Genomic DNA, 25,052 nt, shown 5'->3' with positions numbered 1-25,052 from the left:
TAAGCAAACTTATCGAACTTAAACGTGCTCGAATTCTAGGTTTGTCACAGCAGGTGATCTCAGCTAAGGTAAATCACAGTAAAATTGTGATTTACAACTTCCTAAAGAACAGTGAGGATTATAGAAAAGCAAAATCCACTGGTAGGCCTCCAAACATTTGTCCTGCATTGAGTTAGAGAATAAGGCGGGTTGTTGTGAAAGACGGGGGACTTTCTTCTAATCAAACGAAGGCAGTCACAGAATTATATCAGTTCTAAATTATCACAGACACAGATGCTGATTGCAGTCAAGTAACCATCACACGACACTCACGACAAAAAGGCAAGGTAAATAAAAGGCGTAAACAAATTCCTCGCCTGCTTCCACGTCACAAGGTGAAGGGCTTAAGGTTTGGTCGTGAATATCAAACATGGGACGTTGAGAAGTGGAAGAAAGTCCTGTTTTCTGATGAGAAATAATTCAATCTAGATGGTTCTGGTGACTTCTAACGATATTGGCAAATCTAAAACATGCCTACTGAAATTTTCTCCACGCAGAGGGACGATGGAGCTCCAGGTGGTGTAGCGTCGCCAGTCAGCGGCTGGTTATGTTAGCATGCTATTGAAAGCATCGTTGATGACGAAGGACCATCGTTTGTGTGGGATTGATGATTATTTTAACAGGATAATGCTGCAATCCACGCTACACGACGAATCTTAACCTTTCTGCAAAAAAAATGTTTTCAGATGGATGACAAGAAATGTTTATCGAAATGGCAAGTAATATTCAACAAAAAATAGAACTTCGTGAAGCCATCTTCGAAAGGTGGAGCAATATCATCCGCACCATAATGGAAACGCTTATTTCTAGCATACATTAACAAAAATTTTGATATCATCAAAACCAATGGAGGTAGAACGCATCATTAAATTTGGTTGTTGAATGTTTTCATAGACTTTTCGTACAGATTCATAGAATTTATGGACTTATGATTTTGATTAAGTGTAAAATGCCTCATTTTATAAAAATGACATTTTTGAATTAAATGTTTGGAATATAACTTTCTTTTCCATAACCTTTTACGTTGTAGTATTTGTAACTTAAGTGGGAGGAGGTTAAAATCTGTCCTTTAAAAAAAAGGTTTCTTTTTGAAGTCTTTCAAATGGTCTTAAATTTTTGATCAGGAATGTATAGCCATTGCAACATGTGCAAAAAAAAAAATAATGAACAGTGCTCGATTCGAAACCAGGACCCAGAGTCTAGAGCCCTACTACTAAGTCAATCCTTGCTAGTATTAAATTTTCCCTCGCCAATGTGATGTCCAGCTCCATCTTAATTAGCATTTGGGTAGAGTGCTTTCTGTTGAAACGTATCACAGGCAAATGACTTCTACAAAAAAGTGATACATTTAATACGAGATCAGTGGTAGAGCTTCATAATTCAGATTCTGTTCTCCTGGTTTTTAATCTCGCTAAATTCGCCACGCTGATGTGTCGTACAACGATATATATATATATATTATATATATATAACGTTTATGCACTTAATAATTATTCATATATATATATATATACATATATATATAACTTACTTTAATGCACGTAATAATTATTCATATATATATATATATATATATATATATATATATATATATATATATATATATCTGTCTTATGAAAGTCGATACAAAAATTCAGCCAAATTAGCCCAGTTGATTCAAAAAAAATAAAAAAGAAGTGGACCAGACATATTCAAATAAATTTCAACAAAATGTCCAAAAAAATAAAAATTAAGAATACAAATCAAATAAAATCCTGTATTATTTGAATTTTAATCCTATAATGTTTCAGCAGATGTAACCTCTGACTTTTTTCAGGTGTGTCTCGTTGAACTCTGCAATCTCCAAGAAATTTTGAAAAGAAAGTAGTTAGCTCTCATTTCCGCATCCGTGGCCTGGTAGAAATAAAAATAGTTTGTAATTGTATTATTTGTATTGCCTATACTGAGAATTGAACCTTCAACATCTAGAAAACTGTTAGTTAGAACTTATTACTTCGCACTTATATTTGAATTTTTTTTCTACGAATAATTCTATGATAAATTTTAAGAGCCTTTTGTCTTGGATGTATATATATATATATATATATATATATATATATATATATATATATATATATATATATATATATATATATATATATATATATGAGCATCCTGTTCCTCTCTCATCGACCGATTTTGCATCTCTGGAGAATAGATTTTAATGCGTAAAAAAATATATAGCAACATACAAACCTATAAGTATACTATCTTATAAGATATATATATATATATATATATATATATATATATATATATATATATATATATATATATATATAAAGCTATATTCCCTTGTTTCAATGTCATCAATAAATCTATATGCAACAGTGTATATATTTCTATTGTCAGTATATTTTACTCTTATATAACACTAGCAGGGAGACCCGACGTTGCCTGAGATTGAATGGTGATCAACAAATCCTATATTTTTATTGTCATCGAAATCGCCCGGGAGGAAGCTTCACATGCCTCCATGCAGTAACTTAGTCCAAAAAATATGTTATTCTACATTGTACTCTAGAGAACCTACTGTTTCTTCTATAAAATTATTTCATATAAACTTCTTTCCAGTTAACGAAAAAAGACATTAAGAAATTTATGTGCAGGATTTGAGAACACGTCTTGCAAAAAAAAAAAAAAAGAAAGAAAAAAGAAACACGTAAATTTTCAAGTATTATAACATTCTTTGAAGTTAATAAAAACAAATTAATAAATTTACATGCGGAGTTTGAAATTACCGACCATGTCATGCAAAAAAAAATCACGCTATCAACTTACTGACAGTAGAATTTTCACAGCCCATTGTTCTGTGATTGTTGCGGCGATATTGAAAAAGGGCTTTACCTATGATAGATAAATTAAAATATCGGCTTTGATTATCGGTAATTATCGGGAGTATTCTGAGACAAAATTAAACTAAGATGACTCCCAGACTTATACATTAAGTTCTGTAAATTTTAAAGAAAATCTGTTCAGCCGTTTCCGAGTCTATAAGGAACGAACTCACACACACACACAAAGTTGCATTTATATAATTGTAGAGATAAACATTAACATATATGTGTACATTTCGATTAATGGTAATGATTTTGGTACGGGGACTCCTGTAGTTTAGTGTAGTTATTTTCGAAAAATATTATTAACAAATTAATAGGATGATTAATTATCCCAGTTTTAACGACTGCAAACCAATAGATTGCTAACTAATTAAATATTATTGGATTGAAGAAAAAGCATTTCTCATTATTAGAAACATGAAATATGACTATTATTTTTTTTTTTTTTTTCATTTTCATCAAATATATAGAATTGGTGAGTTTTTCTTGACTTTTCCGTTCACTCAATTTCTAATCAAAATAAAACCGTGAAATTAATGAGGTGTTGAGGAAGAGAGGAACTGCATTCCGTTGTTTGACGATATCTCCAGGGACACTCAATCATATCGAAAGATCAAACATTAGGAAATTCTGTAAAATGTGTTTTATTTTTGTCCATTAATTGTGTAAATTAAATAGATGTAAATTTAAGTCGGTTTGCTTATTTACATTTGTTGTGTGTGCGTATGGAGTTATTGACATCATTCAAATTTAATATATAACTAGCAGTTCAGCCCGGCTTTGCTCGGGCCCTATATACTGTTCATAACTTTATGTATATATAATATATATTAAAAAGTTGGACTCGTGTCCAAGTAACCTACATCTAAAATTTCAAGTGTCTAGACCCAAAATTGACGGAGGAGTTTGGTAGAATCTGCAACGGTCAACACTTTTAATTTTGACCTCTTGGCAGCCAAATTTTCGCTCAAAAACTGATTAAAAAGCTTGCTGCATATCTGTGTACCCTTTATGTAAAATTTCATATGTTTAGACCCAAAAGTAGCTGAATAGTTTGCTAAAGATCGCAAAGGTCAAATCTTTGGATCTTTGACTCCTTGGCAGCCAAATTGTCGGCAAAACCGATTAAAAGGCTTGCTCTATGTCTGAATACACTTAATGTAAAATTTCAAATGTTTAGAGCAAAGATTGGCTGAGTAATTTCGTAGAGACCACAGTAGTCAAAATATTTTTAACCTGGACCCTAATTTTGACCCCTTAACATTTATTGTTTTGAGCTCAAGTAAAGTTAAAAAGTTTGATCCATATTCAAGAAACCTACATCTAAAATTTCAAGTATTATACCCCAAATGGGCGGAGGACTTTGGTAGAGTTTCCAAAGGTCAAATCGTTGAACTTTGACTCCTTGACAGCCAAATTTCTGGCTGAAAACCGATTAAAAAGGTTTATCCAAATCTAAATACCCCTTATGTCAAATCTTGAGTCTGTAGACTGAAAATTTACAGAGTAATTTAATAGGGAAATGTACACTCAGACACACACACACACAGACACTTTCACTTTTATAGATATATAGATTTAGTAAAGGAAAAATTAAAACAACGAACAAATGACGTAGTTTTGGTTACTGACATTACAAAGCTCTACTATGTAACAGTACACACAAACAGGCACGTATTTGGCATTCGGACTAAGATTGCGTTTGTGCGTGTTTTCCTAGATCTTCCCACTCCCCATCATTCATTTCATACATTGTACATACATTACTATCCATCGATTTATTACAAATTTAAGACATTTTTTTCTTTTCCCAATAAACTTTTTCCATCCCATAATTAATTTAATAATGCAGTAAAAACCCTGGCTAGGACATTAAAAACTAGTAACAAAATACAGTACAGTATATTATACACATGTATATAATCAAATAACGTTATAAATAACATCGTAAGACGAGGAAACTACCGTAACCAAAATGCTGGACAATGATAAAATTTCTAAAATGCACCTGTGATGTTAGTCTGTATAAGGGTGTTAACTTTGGTCAAAATCGGACTGTTACTTCTTTTATCAGATATTTTCGAATATGAATTTTTCGATGATTATCGAAGACATTCCAATATAAAACCTATGTAAATACACTCTTCGACACAAAGTACGTTTCTGCGAAATTTCCAAAGAAAATCGCAGACGTTTCGGAATCTATAGGGAAGAAACTCACACAGATACTCAAATAGATACACACAGAGACAAAATGCCTTTTTTCTTGTATAAATAGAGATAGAGATATACTACGTTAATAGCACATGGTATGTGTTGATCTAGTCTTATTAAACGAGGCTATTATTTAAGATGGTGAAGAAACGGTTTTGGTTATTCGGGCCATCCGTATCTGCAAATGTCTGATTTTCATAAATCAATGTCTGTCCCGCTTTTCATTTTTCTCTGTTATGGTGGAATATATTATTTATATTTATTTGTTTTTATGTTTTTTTTTGTTTGTTTTTTGTTTTTTTGTATGTGTTGTGGTGATGGTGGTGTATGTAGTTGGTGGTGTACTGTAACGATTTATTTATTTGCTGTTCAGGGCAGTTTGGTATCGTTTTTCTTTTGTTGGCAGGCACTGCCATTTATTTGTTCTGGTTAAATCGGGAGAGTTAAAAGGAAAGAAGGAAAAACAGATTTATAAAAAAGGAAAGAAAGAAAAAAATGGACGAAATGTGGGCAAGGAAAGGAGAGTGGAAGAAAATAGAGGAATGAAGGGAAGAAAAGGGAATTATAAATAGGAAAAACAGAAAGAAAATGGAGACTAAAGAGAATAGAAGAGAGATAGAAAGGAACAGAAAACTAAGAAAGATATTTGCAAAGAAGAAAAGAAAACGAAATAATGGAAGGGGAAAAACGGCAGGAAATTATGGAAAGAAAAACAAAAGTAAAATGAAAGAGAAAGGAAAGAAATAAAATTAATAATAAGGAAGGAGGTAAAAGGAAATTAAAAATGGAATTAAAGGGGGGGGACAAGAAATAGTGAAAAAGAAAGAAAAAGGGAAAGAAGGGAAGAAAATGAAGGAAAGTAAGGAACGTATAATAAAGGAAAGACAGAAAAAAGAAATGGAAGACAAAAGAAAATTGGAAAAACGATTGTTTGTTTGTTTGTTTTTGTTTTACGGCATATCAACCCTTTTCAGGTTATTTAATGCCGAATCCAGTGATTTTGAAGAACAATTTTTTAATATAGTATATTTGTTTTGTTTTGTTTTTTGTTTTTTTTTTGTTTTTTAAGTCAGTTTCTATTTAACCCATAGTTGGGAACCTAACAGGTACTAACACTCAGGGTCAGAGTGGACCTGGGAGCAATGGCAATTAAAGGGTGGCTCCACACTCCCCAAAGCCCGCAAGCTGGGGCCTCACCATCGGATATAGTTTAAAGTCATATCCAAGATCTGGGAAAACGAACGAGATAGAAAGGTTCGTTTGGTTTACGGCATATCAACCACAATATGTCATTCAATTCCAACAAATACAAATAAGCATTTTTTTATACTTTCATTTTATATTTCAGTAGAAACACCTAATTTTGATGAACTTCTTGTTTTGTGTGTATGTACAATCTTCTTTCAAAAATAAAAAAAGGTGTTGTTCGAATTCAATCTGATAATGACTGAAACGGATTACATTGAGATCAATACATTTGAGCAATACGCGTTTTACTGTAAACGGAGCACACCAGCCAGCTCGGAATCGAGGATCTTCTCCTTTAAGCAAATATAACTATGTTCATCATGTGTTGACTATGTGTAGTCTAGTAAGATTTAACTCCCCTTTTCTCACTTTATTATAACTCTGATAGTTCTCTTTAACCATTAGATTTTTTTTTTTTTGCGGTTTATTGTGTGAATGTATTCCAACTCGCTTTCCGTTTATTTTTATGAATGATTTAATTTTTCGTTTTATATTCGAATGTGGAATAGTAGCGTTAGTAGGCGCTGGTAAGACAGGGGCGCGTTCGAAAAGAATATTCTCTTTAGAAGACTATATATATATATATATATATATATATATATATATATATATATATATATATATATATATATATATATATATATATATATATATATATGTACTGTATAACGGCTACTTTTTTTACACCATTTAATTTCCACGAATGCGTGGCAAAATATTCCAGAAAAGTTTAAGGTTACACACGCGTTAACACATAGACACTCGGGGCCCAACACGTTGTAGCAGAGTACGTCGCAAGAGAACATAGGACAAGTAATAACTCGACTCTTTTTTTTTAACTACGACATTTATTTCCGAACACTTCCCCGCATAAAACGTGATCGTGCTCCTTCTCTCTGTCCTCTCCAACGTCATCGTCAATCTGTACACGCGTTCTTTTCATAGGCTTTTTTCTTTTTCTTTATCGTGACGTCACTTTGCATGCAGTCGCCATACTCTGTTGCAATTGTTTTGGCGTTGTAGAGTTTATTGACTGCGTTACAAAGTGTAATAATCCGTGGATTGATCATATTTTTCTATGCCTCAAGTAAGAATGCTCAGGATGTACAGACCATTAATTTGCTTGACATGCTTTCTTTGATTGTCTACTGCCAAATCAATGGCGGTTATCACAACAGTGATAATTAGTGTCGGCGTTATCAGTGTCTTAGTGTATCCGTTATTACCACAGAGGGCAGCATTTCTAACCGAGAATTAAGCTTCAAATCCATCTTTATATATATATATATATTTGTAATCGGGATAGTAGTATTTTATGTTTGTATTTTTTTAACTAATTGCTTTGTTTTGTTCTTTGAGAATTTCACCAACTAAAGTATAAAACCGAGTTGTTTTAATTGGCAGGGTAAAGTTTAAGGGATAATTGAGTGTTGCACAAGATTAATATGTCCGCATACGCAGCCGCACAGAGACTCAATGGTTTAATGACGTTTATCTTTTTCCTCAAAAAAGGTTTTGCAACTGTGGCGGTAATACATTCAATCATTGTCTGTGTTTTATGGGCGTGATAATAATTTTATAACATATTTGTATGTAGCAAAAAGGAAAAGATAGAAGTGAAACAGAAACGTAAACAGAAAAAAAGACGAAAAAAAATTAAGAAATGGTAAGAAAGCGAAAGAAAATTCAAAATGAAGAAAAAGAACTTAAAGGAAAGGAGCATAAAGAAAGAAAGAAAGAAAGAAAAGAAAAGAAAAATAATAGAAATGAAAATTAAAAGAAATAAAATAAAACGATAGAAAGAAAATAAAAGAAAGAATGCAAAAATAAAGAAACTAACAAATTGTAAAGAAACGAAAGAAAAATAGAAAATATCAGAAAGGAAAAGAAATGAGAAAAACGCAGAGCAAATAAAACGGGGGGGGCAGGATAGAGAAGGAAAAAAGTTGAAAAATATAGTAACATGAAAGAACAAGAATGAAATAAAAGTGAAGGAAAACAACGGAAAGAAAACGAGAAAATACATAATATTGGAATAGGAAAGAAAAGGAAAGGAAAATACCGGAAAGAGGAAAAATACCGGAAATAAAACGGGGAAATAAATAATATTAGAATAGGAAAGAAAAGAAAAGGAAAATACCGGAAAGGGAGAAAATACCGGAAATAAAATGGGGAAATAAATAATATTAGAATAGGAAAGAAAAGAAAAGGAAAATACCGGAAAGAGGAAAAATACCGGAAAGAAAACGGGGAAATAAAAAAATACTGGAATAGGAAAGAAAAGGAAAGAAAACACCGGAAAGGGGAAAAATACCGGAAATAAAACGGGGAAATAAATAATATTAGAATAGGAAAAAAAAAGAAAAGGAAAATACCGGGAAGGTGAAAAATACCGGAAAGAAAACGAGGAAATAAATAATACTGGAATAGGAAAGAAAAGGAAAGAAAAATACCGGAAAGAGGAAAAATACCGGAAAGAAAACGAGGAAATAAAAAAATACTGGAATAGGAAAGAAAAGGAAAGAAAACACCGGAAAGGGGAAAAATACCGGAAATAAAACGGGGAAATAAATAATATTGGAATAGGAAGGAAAAGGAAAGGAAAATACCGGAAATAAAATGGGGAAATAAATAATATTAGAATAGGAAAGAAAAGGAAAGGAAAATACCGGAAAGGGGGATAATACCGGAAAGAAAACGGGAAAATAATACTGGAATACGAAAGAACAGGATAGGAAGATATCGGAAAGGAGAAGAAAATACCGAAATAAAAAAGAGAAAGAATAATATTGAAACGGGAAAGGAAAATATCAGTAATGGAATGGGAAATGAAGAGGAAATAGAAGAAATAAAATACAAAAAAAAAGGAGAGAAGATCAACAAAAAGGGGAAAGAAATAACTAAAATAGAAAGTAGAAGAAAGGAAATACTTGAAAGGGGGAGAAAAAAAGATAAAATTACAGAGAAGATGAGATAAAATACCGGGAAGAGAAGGAATAATGAAGGGAAAGAAAATAGGTTGATATTACAGGACGGGGAAAGAAAAAAGAAGGAAAATATCGAAAAGAAGGTAAAGGAACAAAAAGAAAAAAAAAGTCAAGGAAATAATAGGAATGAAAAAGAAAGAAAATTAAAAGCTGAAAAAAAAATGTTTTTTTAATGAAAGAAAAAAAGAAAGAAAGAAAGAAAATGAATGAATAAATATCCAAATCTCCGAGCGATTGAATTGTTCTTTTCAATCATTTCAATGCAAGAAAGCGAACAACCTGCATTAAATAAATCAAAACGAAATAAGCAAAAACAATTGAACATCAATGTTTAAAGCTTATAAACTATTTCAATGGGATTAAGAAAAAAGAAGAAAAGAAAAGACAAAAAAAAAATACACAAACTTTTCCCATCCGATGATATGAGAGTATTTAATCATATCCCGCACGATGATGGAATTTCGGCATGAAGTCATCTTTCTGGAATAAGAACACGCGCACATGGTTAGATGTGTGGGTTTGTTGCGCGCTTAAATCCGCATATTCACTCAGCTTTCCACGTATCTCATCAATTTTAGTGCAATGGGGAGGTGTTGTATGTCAGAATGATCGCCAGAACTTGAGAACATTATTCGCATCTTTAGAACTGTATAACCCGTATCGACTGGCGACATTCTACAATCGTTGCACTATCCGCCCATCACTATCCTGTGTCAGAGTCCATAAACTTCTGTGAATCTTGCGCTGAATCGTTAATTTAAATAATGTTAAAAACAATGTGTCATTTCAGAACTATCGTCAAATAACAAGGTTTATTGTTGAATGCGATACCGATTCCGATACCCCTAAAAAAGTTCCGATTTTTTTCCGAATCCGATTATTCGTCCGAACTCTGGTAAATATATATAAAAAAAAAAACAAATGGACGTGGATTAAATCTTATCTATTTTAGCCTACAATCTCATTAATGGAGATTATGATATACCTTAGAACCTATTATTCACCTTTACATCTGAAAGAGGTCTATGCGGATACTACAATAAATTATTTCACCGCTGATTTCGATTGCGCTCAAAGAAAACGGGTTTCTCAAAAATAATCACTGTACCTTGAAGTAGACTTCCAAGCGAGGCAATAAATGCGCTAACGACGTGAAATTGGACAGTTGTTGAAGAGTAGGATAGTACTGTTTCCTTTTTTGTGCAAGACAATTGATACACGATTGTTTTATTTTTTCCAAATAAGATAACTGGAAAAAAATAACAAAAAAACAACAAATCTTATGAAATGCAATGCCGTTTTGTTTTTTGTTTTTTATATAGTATTTTTTAATTTTAATTTACCTTTTTACAATACTGCATTTGTAATTCGTATAAATAGCCAATTAGGAAAACTAATTAAATCTATATTCCTATATTATTTTTTGTTTGTTTGTGTATTGATATTCATATTAAACCCTCCTTTTTCTATTTATTTAAAAAGAAAATCCAACTTTCTTATATATGGTTCGTGGAATTGCATTCATCTGCAAAAGATCTAGTTAATTTGCATCGTCTTTTAAACATTAATTTTAATTAATTCCCTATTAGTTTTTTTTTTCGGTTTTCTTATGGGATGATTATCTTTAGTTTACTATTACGTGTAATTATACTCATGCAGATATTCTACATGATTTATACTTGCGTAATATTTGCGTAAAAAAAGGTTATAGTAAACACAAACCTCTTTCTATATATATTTATGTATGCGTATATATATATTTGTAAAAAAAAATGATGTTGCTTATCAAATTTCTCTGTCAGTTTTTGATCTGTAGACATGAAGCTTAATATATAGGGTATTCGAACCCATGCGAAATTTTATATTTGGGTTTTAGCCGGGGAAAATCGGGGCAAAAGTGTGAAAATTAAAGAAATGGAATTTGCCAGGTGAAGGTCGAACGACGGCATTACGAATATGCGTGCGTAACGTAATAGCCATTGGTTCATGTTTTAATTTTAGTCTTGTAGTAAATATGTCTGCATAGTTCAGGCATTAACGTCAAAGGAAAAGGTAAATCGTAAGCTAAACGTTTTGCTTTCGATTCTTGGTAGTACCGCACGAGTCATTTTTTTTTTTTTTACTTTTTAAATCATTACTATATATTGAGTTCAATATAATATAATTATGAATATGAAATCTGCATAAATTAAAATATCATATTTAAGCGTATTTTACGACCGGGCAATGCCGGGTAGAAAGTCACAACAATGGTATTTTTTGAATTCTTCCGATTACTGTTTTCATCTTGAGTGTTATTTTCACAACATTACAGTCGATATAACCTCCGATCTTCTTCAGGTGTATCTTGTCTCTTATATTTTTTTAGATGGCCCGTGACGTAGTGGATAAAGTACTTTGGAGATACTCATTTGTAAAGTTACACTCTCCTGTAGTGTAAAGGTTCAATCCTCGGTGCGGGCGACGTTCAAAATACAATTTCGAATTATTTAAGACTTTTACACAGTCACGGCTTACGTAACGAGAGAATGCTACTCCCGTAGATTAAATAAAGGGTTCCGTCCAAAATTCCATGTATATTCCGAGTTCGACACAAAGATTCCCAAGTTCGACAAGACACAGCTGATGAAGTAAAGAGGTTCCATTGACCAAAACGTATATGAAAATAACACCTAAGATGAGAATAGTAGTCTGAAGAATCCAAATAATCCAAATAATTAATCATCTCCAAAAGTGTCAGAAGCATAATAGTCGTTGAATTGTAGGATGACTTTATTAATATAAACGTAGCAGGCATAAATAGATTCTACAAATTGTGGTTGTATATATGTTTCTACTAATGGCATATTATACTTTTCACAACGTTTCGGTCGATGTAACCTCCGACCTTCTTCAGGTGTACTTTGTCGAACTCGGGAATGTCCGTCCATTAGGGAATTTCGATGGAATTTCGAGCGGAACCCTTTATTTATTTCACGGGGGTAGCATGCTCTTGTTCCGTCAGCCATGACTGGATAGAAGGCCTAAGTAATTCACAACTGTATTTTTCGTTCGCCCACACTGAGGATTGACCCGTGGCGCAGTGGTTAGAGTACTTGGAAAAATCAATTGTAAAAAGTGATATTCTCCTGAAGGTTGTGGACGACCGAAAAATAAAATTGCGAATTACTTAGGAGTTCGATCCAGTCGTGGCTGACGAAACACGAGCATGCTACCTTCGTGACATAAATGAAGAGTTCCGCTCGAAATTCTGTCCAAATTTCCGAGTTTTACAGAAACCTTCCCGAGTTCGACAAGATACACTTGAAGAAGGTCGGAGGTTACATTGACCGAAACGTTGTGAAAATCACACTCAAGATGAGAACAGCAATTCGATTAATCGAAATAATACGAATAACCAATCCCCATCTCAAAAAATCAGAAACTAATACACGCTTTTGTGGTTTTGACTATCCTCATCTCCCCCTCCCCTCTAAAAAGAAACGCATATAATTTTTGTCAATGACTGGGTTTGCCGAAAGCTAGATTTGGGTTAGTCTTTGTTTCTGTTTACAGGATAAATCTCTTCCTAAACAAATGAAATAATGAAATTTCACTCGTCCTAGTTTTTAAAACAGTCGATAAACAAATGGGATAATCTCAGATTGGATTCATTGACAGGATTAAGACATGAGATTAGCTTTATCTGCAGCTAAAATCATCGCTTAACTGGTTAATCAGTTAGTAATATACAAGTATGTATTTATGGATGTAACTATGTATTTATTTACAATCATAAGACGTAATTTAATGTGGGACAACTAAAGACAGAACTGCATTGCTCGGTTATACATAGGACATAACATGGAAGTGTAACCTAGATCTGATATCCAATAATATTGACATAATCGATGGTGTTGCGATCATCACTTGCACTTCCCACGTACAAGAGCATACAAATCGTGTATCAACATATCTATTATATAAAGGACAGCCGTTTGTGCGTGTGTGTTTTCTGTGTACGTCCAATTAAAAGACCAAAACCCATAAAGTTTAGATTTTCTTGATCGGCGTTGCCCCGGAATGTCGCCCAGGAATTAGATCTTCTCTACCCTTTTGTTGGAGTTGCCCGGGATCTATGGCATATGATGTGTAATATGTTTCGTAGAGTAGATAGTAATGCAAATGTTAGATTAGACTTAAAAAATACAACGTTCTATTTTGGAGGAACGGGTGGAGTGGTTTTAGTAGTGAATTAGATGTAAAAATGTTATACACATTAGTCAACATTTGCTATTTTGTTATTTTTGTATGGGTTCGGGCAACGCCGCGTAGTTCTATTAGTCACATATAAAATTACAATAGAAAAATGCAAGCATAAAAAGGAATATGGTTAAGCTTAAATATGGAAAAGTAAAGGACTATTTTTAAAACTGGAAAAGAAAAGGACAAGATATTCTAATAAAGACTATAATAAATTTACAACTTAAAACATTGCAACATTAAGAATTTATTATATAATGTTATAAATTGAATGTAAAAAAAAATAATTCTTAATGCTGCAATATTTTAATTTATAAATTTATTATATTTTTACTAGAATATCTTGTCCTTTTCTTTTCCAGTTTTAACAACTAGTGCTTTACTTTTCCATGTTTAAGCTTAACCATATTACTTTTCATGTTAGCATTTTTCTATTGTAATCCATGATTTTTTCAGGCTTCCAATAAATTCACTTATTCTTTGTTTAATTTGAGTCTTATTTTTCCCCATAAACACATATGTAATAACAATGTACGGCACTCGTCTGCTTTCAATAAAATATCCCCAATTATCTCACTTTCATGCTTTCTGTTTCACTTGTTACTTCTATTTTTGCAACAGCAGGGAATTAGCAGCAACATTAGTCGATGAAGCGACGTCGTTGCTATGGAACAAATCATAAAAAAGCATCGCTCACCTCCTTACATATTTTTACGATTTTGAACACCAGAAAATTCATCAGAACTTTTTTACTGAACGAAAATTGATTTTTTTTCCCCAATATAGCTGAGAAGGTGATCTATAAACTGAAATAATTGTTTGAAATTTGGTCGAAAAATTGAGTGAGTGGTGAAGCTTTAAAGCAGTTCTAAATGACTCAAACTGCAACTTAACCATATATTCAAACACGGTAGTGTTTGAATGAGAAATCGTATTTTTGGGTTAACACACGCCCCTATGATATAAATAAAACCTATTAGAATACGGTACACAACGCAGGAATCTAATCTATCTGTAGAGATTCGGCTTTCGTCAACAGTAGTCTTGCTAGCCAGGTTGGTTAAAATGGCGTCAACTAAAGACGGTCATTCTTTGTGGTCACTGTATGAGTTCTCATTTTTCTCTTTTTGAATTCACTGTTTTTAAACCCCCTATAGTATAATCGTTTATTTGATTATATTACCTAAGCAAGCACAAATATTTGCCACTGAGCAAGAATACGCACATAGAAGCACTTCCAGGTTTTTGTGCTAAAAAATAGTCGGAAAATCGATATATTTGCATCTTTGTGTATTGATAATAAACGCAGTAATTACGGTGTATCGTGTAAGCAGCTGGTTCTGTTTATGTCATAAGCGAAAAATGGCCCTAGTTTAAAAAATCTTTCTCGTCGGACTAATTATTATCAGAGAGAAACTGAATCGAACTAAATTATAAACAGACTAATAATATAGTGGAAAGGGACTAATCTGAATTAAGTATCGTATCTTTACTCTGTTCTCTTTCTATTATATTGTAGTGGAGTTATGCTGTTTGTTGGTCCCGCGACAAAAGGAGGGTGGACCTGTAAATTCACCCTTGTCCGTTCAACCGTTTGTCTCTCCGCATTTATCTCAATAACTACGCCTTGGAAATTTTTGAAATTTTGCACAAACATTTAACATGATATGAGTAAAAAAAAGTAACAGAACCGATTTTCCGGGAAAACTCCGGTTATCCCCCTAGGGGTGCATTTCGGGCTAAAATGGATAAAATTGACACTTTTCTGCTAATTAAAAAAGAATTAATGCCTTGGATTTTTATAAAAATTTCTGAAAAGTTGTAACTAACTGATTTCTATATAATTTTGTTTGTCTATACTTCGCTATAACTCTTGTGTGTGCCCCAGGTGCTCTTTTAGGGTTAATAAAAACACTCCATTTTTGGTACTATTTTACCATATTTGTCCAAAATTTCCTGTGTATATCTATATAGTAGTTTTTCATGGTGCTGAACTCAAATTTAAATAAATTAAGGCGTTGGGGACTTTTGGAACTAAATGGGGCGGGAGGGGACAAATGATGGACTTAGTCATTTCTTTTTTTGCATGGTACAGAACTCAAATTTACATATGTTATTGCCTAAAACTGCACCGTTTGTTCATTTTCACCAAGATTTGAAGTCCTCTGGGGAATTTGGGGGCTAAGGGGGGGCAATGCTGAACTTAGTCATTTTTATGCCTCGTTCACTGTGCACTCACGGGGGACCATGCATGCTTCACTTGTTTTTAATAAATTCGAAATTTACTTCCTACACCATGGCACTTTTAGCTACGTAGTTATCATTCAAATTGGATATTTATTATTGTGTGATGAACTAAGATTTGAAACCCATTTGACTGTACGGAATTCATGGTTTTACGCCTCTATAAGTGTGCTTACTCATGGAAGTTCTAGAAACCAAAGCGAAATTTCTTGAACCATCTGGTTAGTGTACCGTGGTCAACTACGTCTTTGAAATTCGCACAATATATATTTTAACTGCGTTGTAGCCAAGTCTGAACTTGCATAGTATAAGTTCTCGAATTTGAGTACATTACACATTTATCTGGCGCCTTACAAATCATTCACAAACAACTAGATGATATTTGATCGCACCAGCTACTACGATACTACAGACCACACCGGATCAAGTACACGTATTAAACAGTTATGACCACGTGATATACATGCAGTAGACTAATAGTTATGCAAACATTACAAAACTGTTAACTTGTTTTTCTATTTATTTTTATTATTACTGATATTCTTTCTTTTTTGATATCATTGAGGTTCATAATTAGGGCTATGACAACAGCATATTCTTTTCGTTGTTTTGACACTCGAGTCTATATCCGACACATTTAGACACATTTAATCAATCGAGAACCATGTCACTCTACATAAAAACATATAAGATATAAGAAGGAAAAGAATATGCTGCTGGCATAGCTCTATTCATAATAAAGTTTGGTTTTTGAAATTCAACTAAATATGACTTTCTCGTTTTTCGTTTTTTTTTTGTTTTTTTTTACCAGATGGAAACGAGGATTACAAATTCAGCATCCGCCCAGAGGATGGTTTGATATTTGTGGCGCGAACTCTAGACAGTGAGACACAAGATCATTATAATATCACTATACGGGCCACGGATGGGTTACATGAAGACTTTGCCTGGGTAAGAAGACTTGCATTTTCTTCTTCTTCTTCTTCTTCTTCTTCTTCTTCTTCTTCTTCTTCTTCTTCTTATTATTATTATTATTATTATTATTATTATTATTATTATTATTATTATTATTATTATTCACCATGATTTTGTTTAATTAAGGTACCTCTACGAACCATGTTTCCCATTGAAAACATGACGCTTCCTGTTAAAGACGGAAACATTTTCAATTTAAAAAAACAATATGCCGTGCAAAGAAAAAAAAATGAAATTTCAATACAAGAAAATGTCTAAACTTGCTTTCATTTTTTATTATGTAAAAACAAAAGTAAATGATTTTAAAGGAACATTATTGTCTTCGTAGCGATCTTTTAGGCGCTTATGAAAGGTAACGCAAGTACGGGATTGAACGCATAACAGATCGAATAGAAGCCAGGTGTTTTAACTATCCGGCTATATTCATGCGCATCAGTATACACTTGCTGTATACGCACCGCAATTGCTCTATATACAGTAGTTCTGAGTCTGCATTGGAAGTTGTTAAAAAGATGAATCAGATTTATTCGCAGGAGGATTACCTTCATATTAGATTTACATATAATTCTGCACGTTTTCTGTATTTATATAAACAAGTATTCTGTATTCTCGTGCATTAAAATGTAACTCATTAATTAATAGAGATTTAGACTCCAAACCTATAACCATGGAACCATTATGAACATTTGGAGATTAAGTATGTCGTTTGATTTATTTAATTTCTTAATGTTAGGTTCAGGAAACATGTTTAAAATAATGATTTACTCGCAGGACCTGTTAAAATTCCACAAGGGACTCATTTATATGTAATATATTGATGTTAGAATTCTGTAGATGCCCAGTGTAAATGGAGGCGCTCTGATATTATTGTAGTTTTTTATTTTTTTTTTTTTTTGTTAAAACTGCAAAAGTATTTATCTAAGCTAGTACGAACGCCCGGCAAAGCGCAGTCGTAAAGTACGCTTAAATATGATATTTTAATTCTTGCAGGTTTCTTATATATTATTATAGAGTTAATGTCCTATCGATTTTTATATATTATAAAGTTCCAATTTCAAAAACAAAAAAAATATATATCCATATGACTTGGATGCATTAGCTTGAATTGAAACCAAAATAAAAACTTATGAAAAAAATATATGTATTTATAACTTGAGTTCCTTCAGCCATAATCGGAACCGAAACCGAAACTTATGAAGAATTCTTGGTAAAATTATTTATGACAAGAAATGGAAGTTCATGGCAATTAAACGACCCGGATGTAAGTGTGACACAGAAAATAACACACATGCTATCATATTAATATATAGATTGTGATGGAATTTATTTGAAAATAACAACTGTCCTTCAAAATGAAGACTATTATTGTGCACAATTTTCTGTCAACGCTCGCAAAATTTTGCATTCGGTAATCGCCAGGTTTTGAATTTTATCAAATCTTGACAAGCTTCTTTGGCTTCGTCAAATTGCTCAGATCGGCGATTTTTGATAAAGTGTAGCATTTGTGATAATGAAAAATAAATGATAATCAGATGGAACGACGCCGGAAGTACAGGGTTGATGTGATAAGGCTTCCACATAGTCTAATTGTTGAATTTTGTCTTTCCGTTGAGCACATATTTCGAACCCTTTCGCTTATCCACGTTGTTTAAAGATTTATAATGCTCGGTTAATTAGTTTAATAGTGAATCATATACATACAAACATATAAACACACACACACACACACACATACACACACACACACATATATATATATATATATATATATATATATATATATATATATATATATATATATATATATATATATACCTAGTTTTATATAAATAAAAATATCCATAGAGCAAGACAATCTGATTTGGGCTATATTCCCATCAAAATAAAATTATAGGTTATAATATCTAGTATTTCCAAAACGTCACTCATGTAAGTACTAACATGTCTTAACGTTGCTTAACTTCGGCGTTTTAATGGAAACCGGTATGTCAACATAATTTAGTTGAAAACATTGTTTGTTTTTTGCTGATAATATTTGTTTTTGTTTTCCTTTTCAGTTATACATCAAAGTCTTAAACGTAAACGACAACTCGCCGGTATTTACCCAAAAAGAATATATTGGCGAGGTTTACGAGTCGGCCGCCATTGGTAAAACGGTGCTACAAGTATCAGCTACCGATCCCGACCCAGGACGCCTCTTTTATTCCATTGATTCAGCCACAAATTCAGCTAGCAAACAAAAATTCCACATAGATTCGGAAAAGGGTAGGTGTTTTATGCATTATCATAATTGAATCCATCACAGTTTAGGTAAAACGAGTCTACTCAGATTTCCAATACTCTCCACTTCCTTTCCTATCAGCATTACCATTGACTCGGTGTTTATTGTTACCAGCCGTTTACCACCGATAACAGTCGATTACTTTTTTTTACCCTGTTGGCGGGGCCACAAATTTGCTGAATGTACGTTATAATTAAATTAACAGAATTTTTTTTGATGTACTTACATATTAAGAAAAAATAAATATCTACGTGATTTTTTTTATTATTAACGAGTAGAATTTTAATTAAAATAATAAAAAAACAACAGTTATATCATCTTCTGCCAACACGCCATTGATAGGAGCAGAAATTTCGTAAAACAAGAGAGGTAATCCAGTGTGTCATTTAATGGGATCGACAAATTACGATAATCAATTTTTATTTTTAACTAGCTGTGGTCCCCGATGTTGCCCGGGTGTTTGAAGATGTGTGTTGAGCAAAAAAAAAAAAGAAAAAAAAGTGTAGTAGGTAGGCAGGCTCGAGCCCGGACAGTGAAGGAGGAATAGAAAGAAAAAAAAAGTGACGTTTTTGCTGTTGCGTCCATCGCCAAAACCAGAAATGGCGAAGGCTTAAATTAAAGCTAGTCAATCAAAGAGAGGGGATGACTTTCGAAAATATCAGCGAAAAAAGCGACCCCCTCCCTGTAGAAAAGTGCCTAGTTGAGGGTGAATAATTAATGCTTTTAGCCTATTTTTGTTGTCTGAAGTGTCGAGCTTCAAAACAATACCGATCTTGTAAAAATCCGTCGCCTCTGTCGAAAGTTTTAGGACATACATACATAAATACATACATACATACATACATACATACATACATACATACATACATACATACATTTAAACAGACAGGTGAGATTTATATTATAAATTAGTCTTGGTGCCCAGTGTTGCTCAGGTGTTTTTATGTCTATTGAAGCAGTTGCAATTGACTTACTTCATTATTAACTCACTACGAATAATCAAGCGAGTCGTTAAAAATGATCACTCACTCACAAAAACAGATGATACCTTCTAACGTTCACGTAACAAAGTCCTTCTAGATTTTAAGCATCACTGATTCTTTCTATCAACATTGCAAAGCTCCAACCGGAATATTGTGGCCCTGTGCTTGTTTTATACGTACTTCCATGGAATATGAGCCAATTAATTTACTGTACTTGAACGCCCTCAACATGAATACCCTTGCCGACAGAGAGCATAATTCCGCCCTTTTACTCTAAATTGTCTACTCTAATAGCTTTTTTGCTTGGTTCGCTTGCCGTGAGAATTCTCTTCCTGTTCGGTGTGTTTTCGACCATAGTAGCATGTGGAAATTTAAGTGTAATAAGAAAAAACATCTTGTTGCATAACTCTCTGTCCAGGTTGCCCCTACTTTCGTGACAATGTGTGTTGTTTAAGTTCAACATAACTTTTGTGTTCTCGCAACAGCCGTTTATTATTGAATTCTCACTGATAATGACTGGGTTTTTTTATAAGAGTGTCACCCAGGCCATTCGGGGATAAGTGTTAATGAATTTAAGGTGGTAGTTTAGTAATCGTAAATGGTTTAGATTGGGTAGAATTTGGATTATTTAAATGAACGGCTCAACAAGAACTTGTTTACATTAGACTTGAAGTCTATCATATTTATCAGCCGGAAGCAGACCGATGGAACGGTGTTCCACAGGCGGACAGTTCAAGGAAAGAAACTTTGTTCATGGAATCTACGCTTAGATTCAGGCACAGATAGAAAGCGATGGAAATTGTTAATAGTGGTTGTAAATAGTCGAGTGTTTTTGTGAAAGTTTGACAAGGGGGACACCATAGATTGAAGCTCAGACAAGCACTTGCCATGAAAATAATGATAGAGCAGATATATGTTCGCAACGTCTCCTCTATGGTAAAGAGACTGCAGGAAAGAGAAAAGAGCATTACCTATTAGGTTTTGAAGCCGGTTTTGAACTCTATCAAAGCAGGATAGGGACCGATGAACATCTCCCGCCCAGATGTGGCAACGATACTCTATTTTGGGACGTGCTTGGCTCTTATGTAGATAGAAGATTAGATTGACAGTGAGATCTCCAAGAGAATAGGTAAAATGATTCGACCACTTCTCCAGCAATCATGGTAATAGATTTGATGTATGTGATCAAAACATGGTGCTTCTTCAAAACGAGAGCCATTCTTTTCAGTCGGGGTTAGATGGGTGTCTGAGCGATTATGGTGAACAGAGAGAAGACTGATTGCATCCTTTGGAATTTGAGTGACAATAATGCTGCTCAAAATTCAAGCACTCTTCGTACCCCAGAAGAGCTCTTAATAGTTTGATCTCCCCTCTTAGATTCCTCATTACAATTATTTTCAGACATTTCGTTACCATATTTATTATTATCATTATTATCATTATTATTATTATTATTATTATTGTTGTTGTTGTTGTTATTATTATTATCATTATCATTATTATTATTATTATTATTATTATTATTATTATTATTATTATAATACATATTTCCAAGACTCTCGAGCAAGTGTTCACTGACTGCAATAAGATAATCCCGGGAAACGCCGGGTTGGGTCAGATAGTTATTAATTTTACTGCTGTCCTCTTTTTGTAGGTATTATCAAAGTAAATGAGAAACTAGATCGAGAGGCTCTTGCCCGCCATGAATTGGTGGTGATGGTGAGGGACCAGGGTTTACCTTTGAAACGCAATATGTGCCGAGTGATCATCAAGGTATTGGACAATAATGACCACAGGCCGAAATTTCTGTCCGATATCTTCGAAGGAAGAGTCTTTGAAACAGCCGCTATAGGAACATCAATCCTCCAAGTCGTCGCTACGGATCAAGACAAGGGCAAAAACGCTGAGATTCGTTACAGTATCATCTCAGGTAAATATCATCTTTTTTTATCCTTTGGTTCACATGGCTATAATAAGAGAGGGTGAAATTTGATTAAATGCCTTGATTTTTTTTCTCTCACACACATGTGCGTGTGTGCGAAATTTGTTTGTTAGCTAAAATAATGAATTTTTTGACACTTTCAAAAAATAAAAAAAATAATCATACGGAAAACATAAAATCATATCAGTTAAAGATATAAATATAATGTTAATATTTCGAGCAGTTTTTTGCTCCTTTTCAAAATGTGATAAAAAATTAATGTCAGTTATTGTTTTCTAGAAGGATATTTTATATATCAAATGCGAAGAAATTTATTATTTTTAGCCAAAAACTCGATTTTAAATGTCAAGAAGATCATAAGTAGAGGTGTCATACCATCACCGTGTGTGTGTGTGTGTGTGTGTGTGTGTGTGTGTGTGTGTGTGTGTGTGTGTGTGTGTGTGATGGGATGATTCTAATATTTTTCCCGATTCTGATACAATTACCGATACCGTACTAAATTTCCGATTCCGATACAATTACCGATACCGATTCTTAATAAATCTCAAATATTTAACTATAAATTGATTATTTTGTCCCATTTACTGTAAAAAAAAAAATACATTTTAAATGTACCTATATTTTTTTCAAACGTGAAAACTCACTTGTGGGGGGATCTAGAGATTTTAGTCTTACTGAAAGTTTAAATTAATAAATATTAATTATTTTATTATTACTACAAGCAGTGGAAGCTATTTCTTAAACCAAAATCAAATAAAAAAAAGATTAATATAAGGAATTGGTTTTGGCATCGGAAAATAGGCTCAAATTTTTTGGATTTCCATACCGATTCCGATACCCTAAAAAGTTCCAATTTTTCCGATTCCCGGTTCTGATTCAGGTTAATCGTCCCAACAACGTTTTGCATAGTCAAAGCATGGACAATGCAATGTATCAGACTGTTAAGATAATAAGTATACTTTGATTTTGAAGACGGAACTTTTTAAAAGAAGGTACTTTTTTCTTAGTCACCGTATGAGGACATTCGTTATTTTAACGAACTGTTTGAATCATTGCCATGCTCTATTGTAACCATGTAAGATGTTCATTTGAATATAAATAAAAGTATATCTTGCTCTTTTATTGAACACTGTAAATAACCTCGTTAAATTCCCGTTAATGTTGTATGATAAAATTTATGTCCTCACGCATCCACTGTCTATATGAAGTGGGAACAGATGTAATGCAGGTAAACATTGAGGGTCCCGACACCCTTCTGGTTGCCCATCGCTAAACACGCTCCAAATATTCGATTTTTTTTTTTTTTTTTTTTTTTTTTTTTTTTTAAATAAGGATCGTCGCTTGGGTGACATACTAATAGGCCTTCGGCCCGGGATCAAAGTGTAGTATCTGTTCCGGCAGATGCTGCAAGCAATGACTAGCTATGACTAGCAAAGACCAGATGTGGGGGCAACCCCACATGCCTGACCTTTAATCAGCTCCCATTTCCCACCTCTCGGGAGCTTGTCCACTTTTTCCCTTCCCCCTCCTTTCACTCCTCACATTAAAAATCGGCCTTGTGCCTAATTTGCTCAGTGGGGGAGCAAATAAATACCATCTGTTCCGGCAGATATTGCAAGCAAAGACTATATGTAGGGAAAAACCCACAGCAAAGACATTTGTCAATGTAGGGGCAACCCTTCATACCAATTGTCACTATCCAGCTCCCCTACTCCCCGGGGAGCTGGTCCCCATTTCCCCTTCACTCCTCACATTAAAAATGGGCTTTGTGCCTAATTTGCTCGGTGGGGGAGCAAATGAATATCTTGGGTGACATACTAATGAATTTGTGAAATACAATTATGTATAAAAGACAGAAAGCTTCTACCTTTGTGTTGCGAAAGGATATCTTGGACGGGTAGAAACCCCGCCTACTTTATTTAATTTTAGTTTTGTTATGTTAATGCGTTCTTTTACAATGACGTCAACATGTTTTGAATATTTATAAACTATTTAGAGTCGTCTGTCAGCGACATATACGCCGAAAATAAGCTACACTTAAAAAAGAATAGACCAACTTAGAATACTGTTATAAACACAGATACGAGTTTAAAAAAAATAAATAAATAAATAAACACCAATCGTCCTCTCTCTAAAAACGAAAAGAAGCTGTGGATAATAATAAAAAAATTATATCATTGTCATGTTAGGGAATGTGAGAGCGCGGACGCATGCAAATGCCGAGCTATGTGCGAAGTGACGTCACGGTAAGGAAAAGAAAACAGACTATGAAAAGAATGTGTGCACAGACGAACGATGACGTTCGAGAGGACAGAAGTTTTATTTGGGAAAATACCCGGAAATAAATGTCGTTGTTTCAACGGAAAAAATGAATCCAATTATTCTTTGTTTTAGTCTCCTTTGCAACTGAGACTACGACGTGTTTGGGTCACAAGGATTTACATGTAAACACGCATATAAGCGTGTACTGAGTTACATCTTTCGCAGAATCTGACTATGTGTGTGTGGGGGGTGGCTATGTACGAGTGCGCAGGCTGTTGCACTGGCATTTATTATTTATTAAATTGCTTTTAACTTCGGTATTTAATGACATGCCGTGTTACGGAAAAATCAAACAAAGCCAAATATATATATATTATTTTAATTGGAATTCATTGAGATGAGTATTATTTATTAATTTATTTTATTGCGGACTATGATCATCAACAACATCTAAAAAAGATGAGGATAATAGTCCGCAATAAAATACATTAAAGCCAGATATAGTTTTCTAATGATTTTTTTTTAATTTTGAGATAAGGATTGATGTGATTCAAATTATTCGGTTCAAATTACTGTTCTCATCTTGATGTCGAGATAAAGAACTTCGACAAAATTCAGTTATAATTAACACTCTTGTTTAGGTTGAATCTGAAATGTTAAGTGTGGTAGATACTCAAAATACAATTGTGGATTACTTAGGACTTTGAACTTCTATTCAACCACGGCTAGCGGAACGATAGCATGCTACCCTCGTGG

General features: G+C 33.4%; 1 protein-coding gene across 14 annotated transcripts in view; it reads left to right on the top strand.

The window, feature by feature from the left end:
* The window catches only part of LOC145257798 (protocadherin Fat 1-like), a 954,816-nt gene that overhangs the window by 743,391 nt on the left and 186,373 nt on the right, over nucleotides 1-25,052 (top strand). For all 14 annotated transcript variants that reach the window (XR_013864025.1, XR_013864024.1, XR_013864023.1 and 11 more), the window contains 3 exons: nucleotides 16,665-16,804; nucleotides 18,886-19,093; nucleotides 21,747-22,022. Coding sequence is in view for 10 of the 14 variants with exons in the window: in XM_080115697.1 (XP_079971823.1) it covers nucleotides 16,665-16,804; nucleotides 18,886-19,093; nucleotides 21,747-22,022 (624 nt within the window). In the remaining 4 variants the exon portion in view is untranslated. The remainder of the gene's footprint in view (nucleotides 1-16,664; nucleotides 16,805-18,885; nucleotides 19,094-21,746; nucleotides 22,023-25,052) is intronic.

The sequence above is a fragment of the Euprymna scolopes genome, chromosome 3 (genome assembly GCF_053919585.1).
Source record: "Euprymna scolopes isolate OS-2025 chromosome 3, ASM5391958v1, whole genome shotgun sequence".
NCBI classification, from domain to species: domain Eukaryota; kingdom Metazoa; phylum Mollusca; class Cephalopoda; order Sepiida; family Sepiolidae; genus Euprymna; species Euprymna scolopes.
This window is presented reverse-complemented; position numbering and strand designations above follow the sequence as displayed.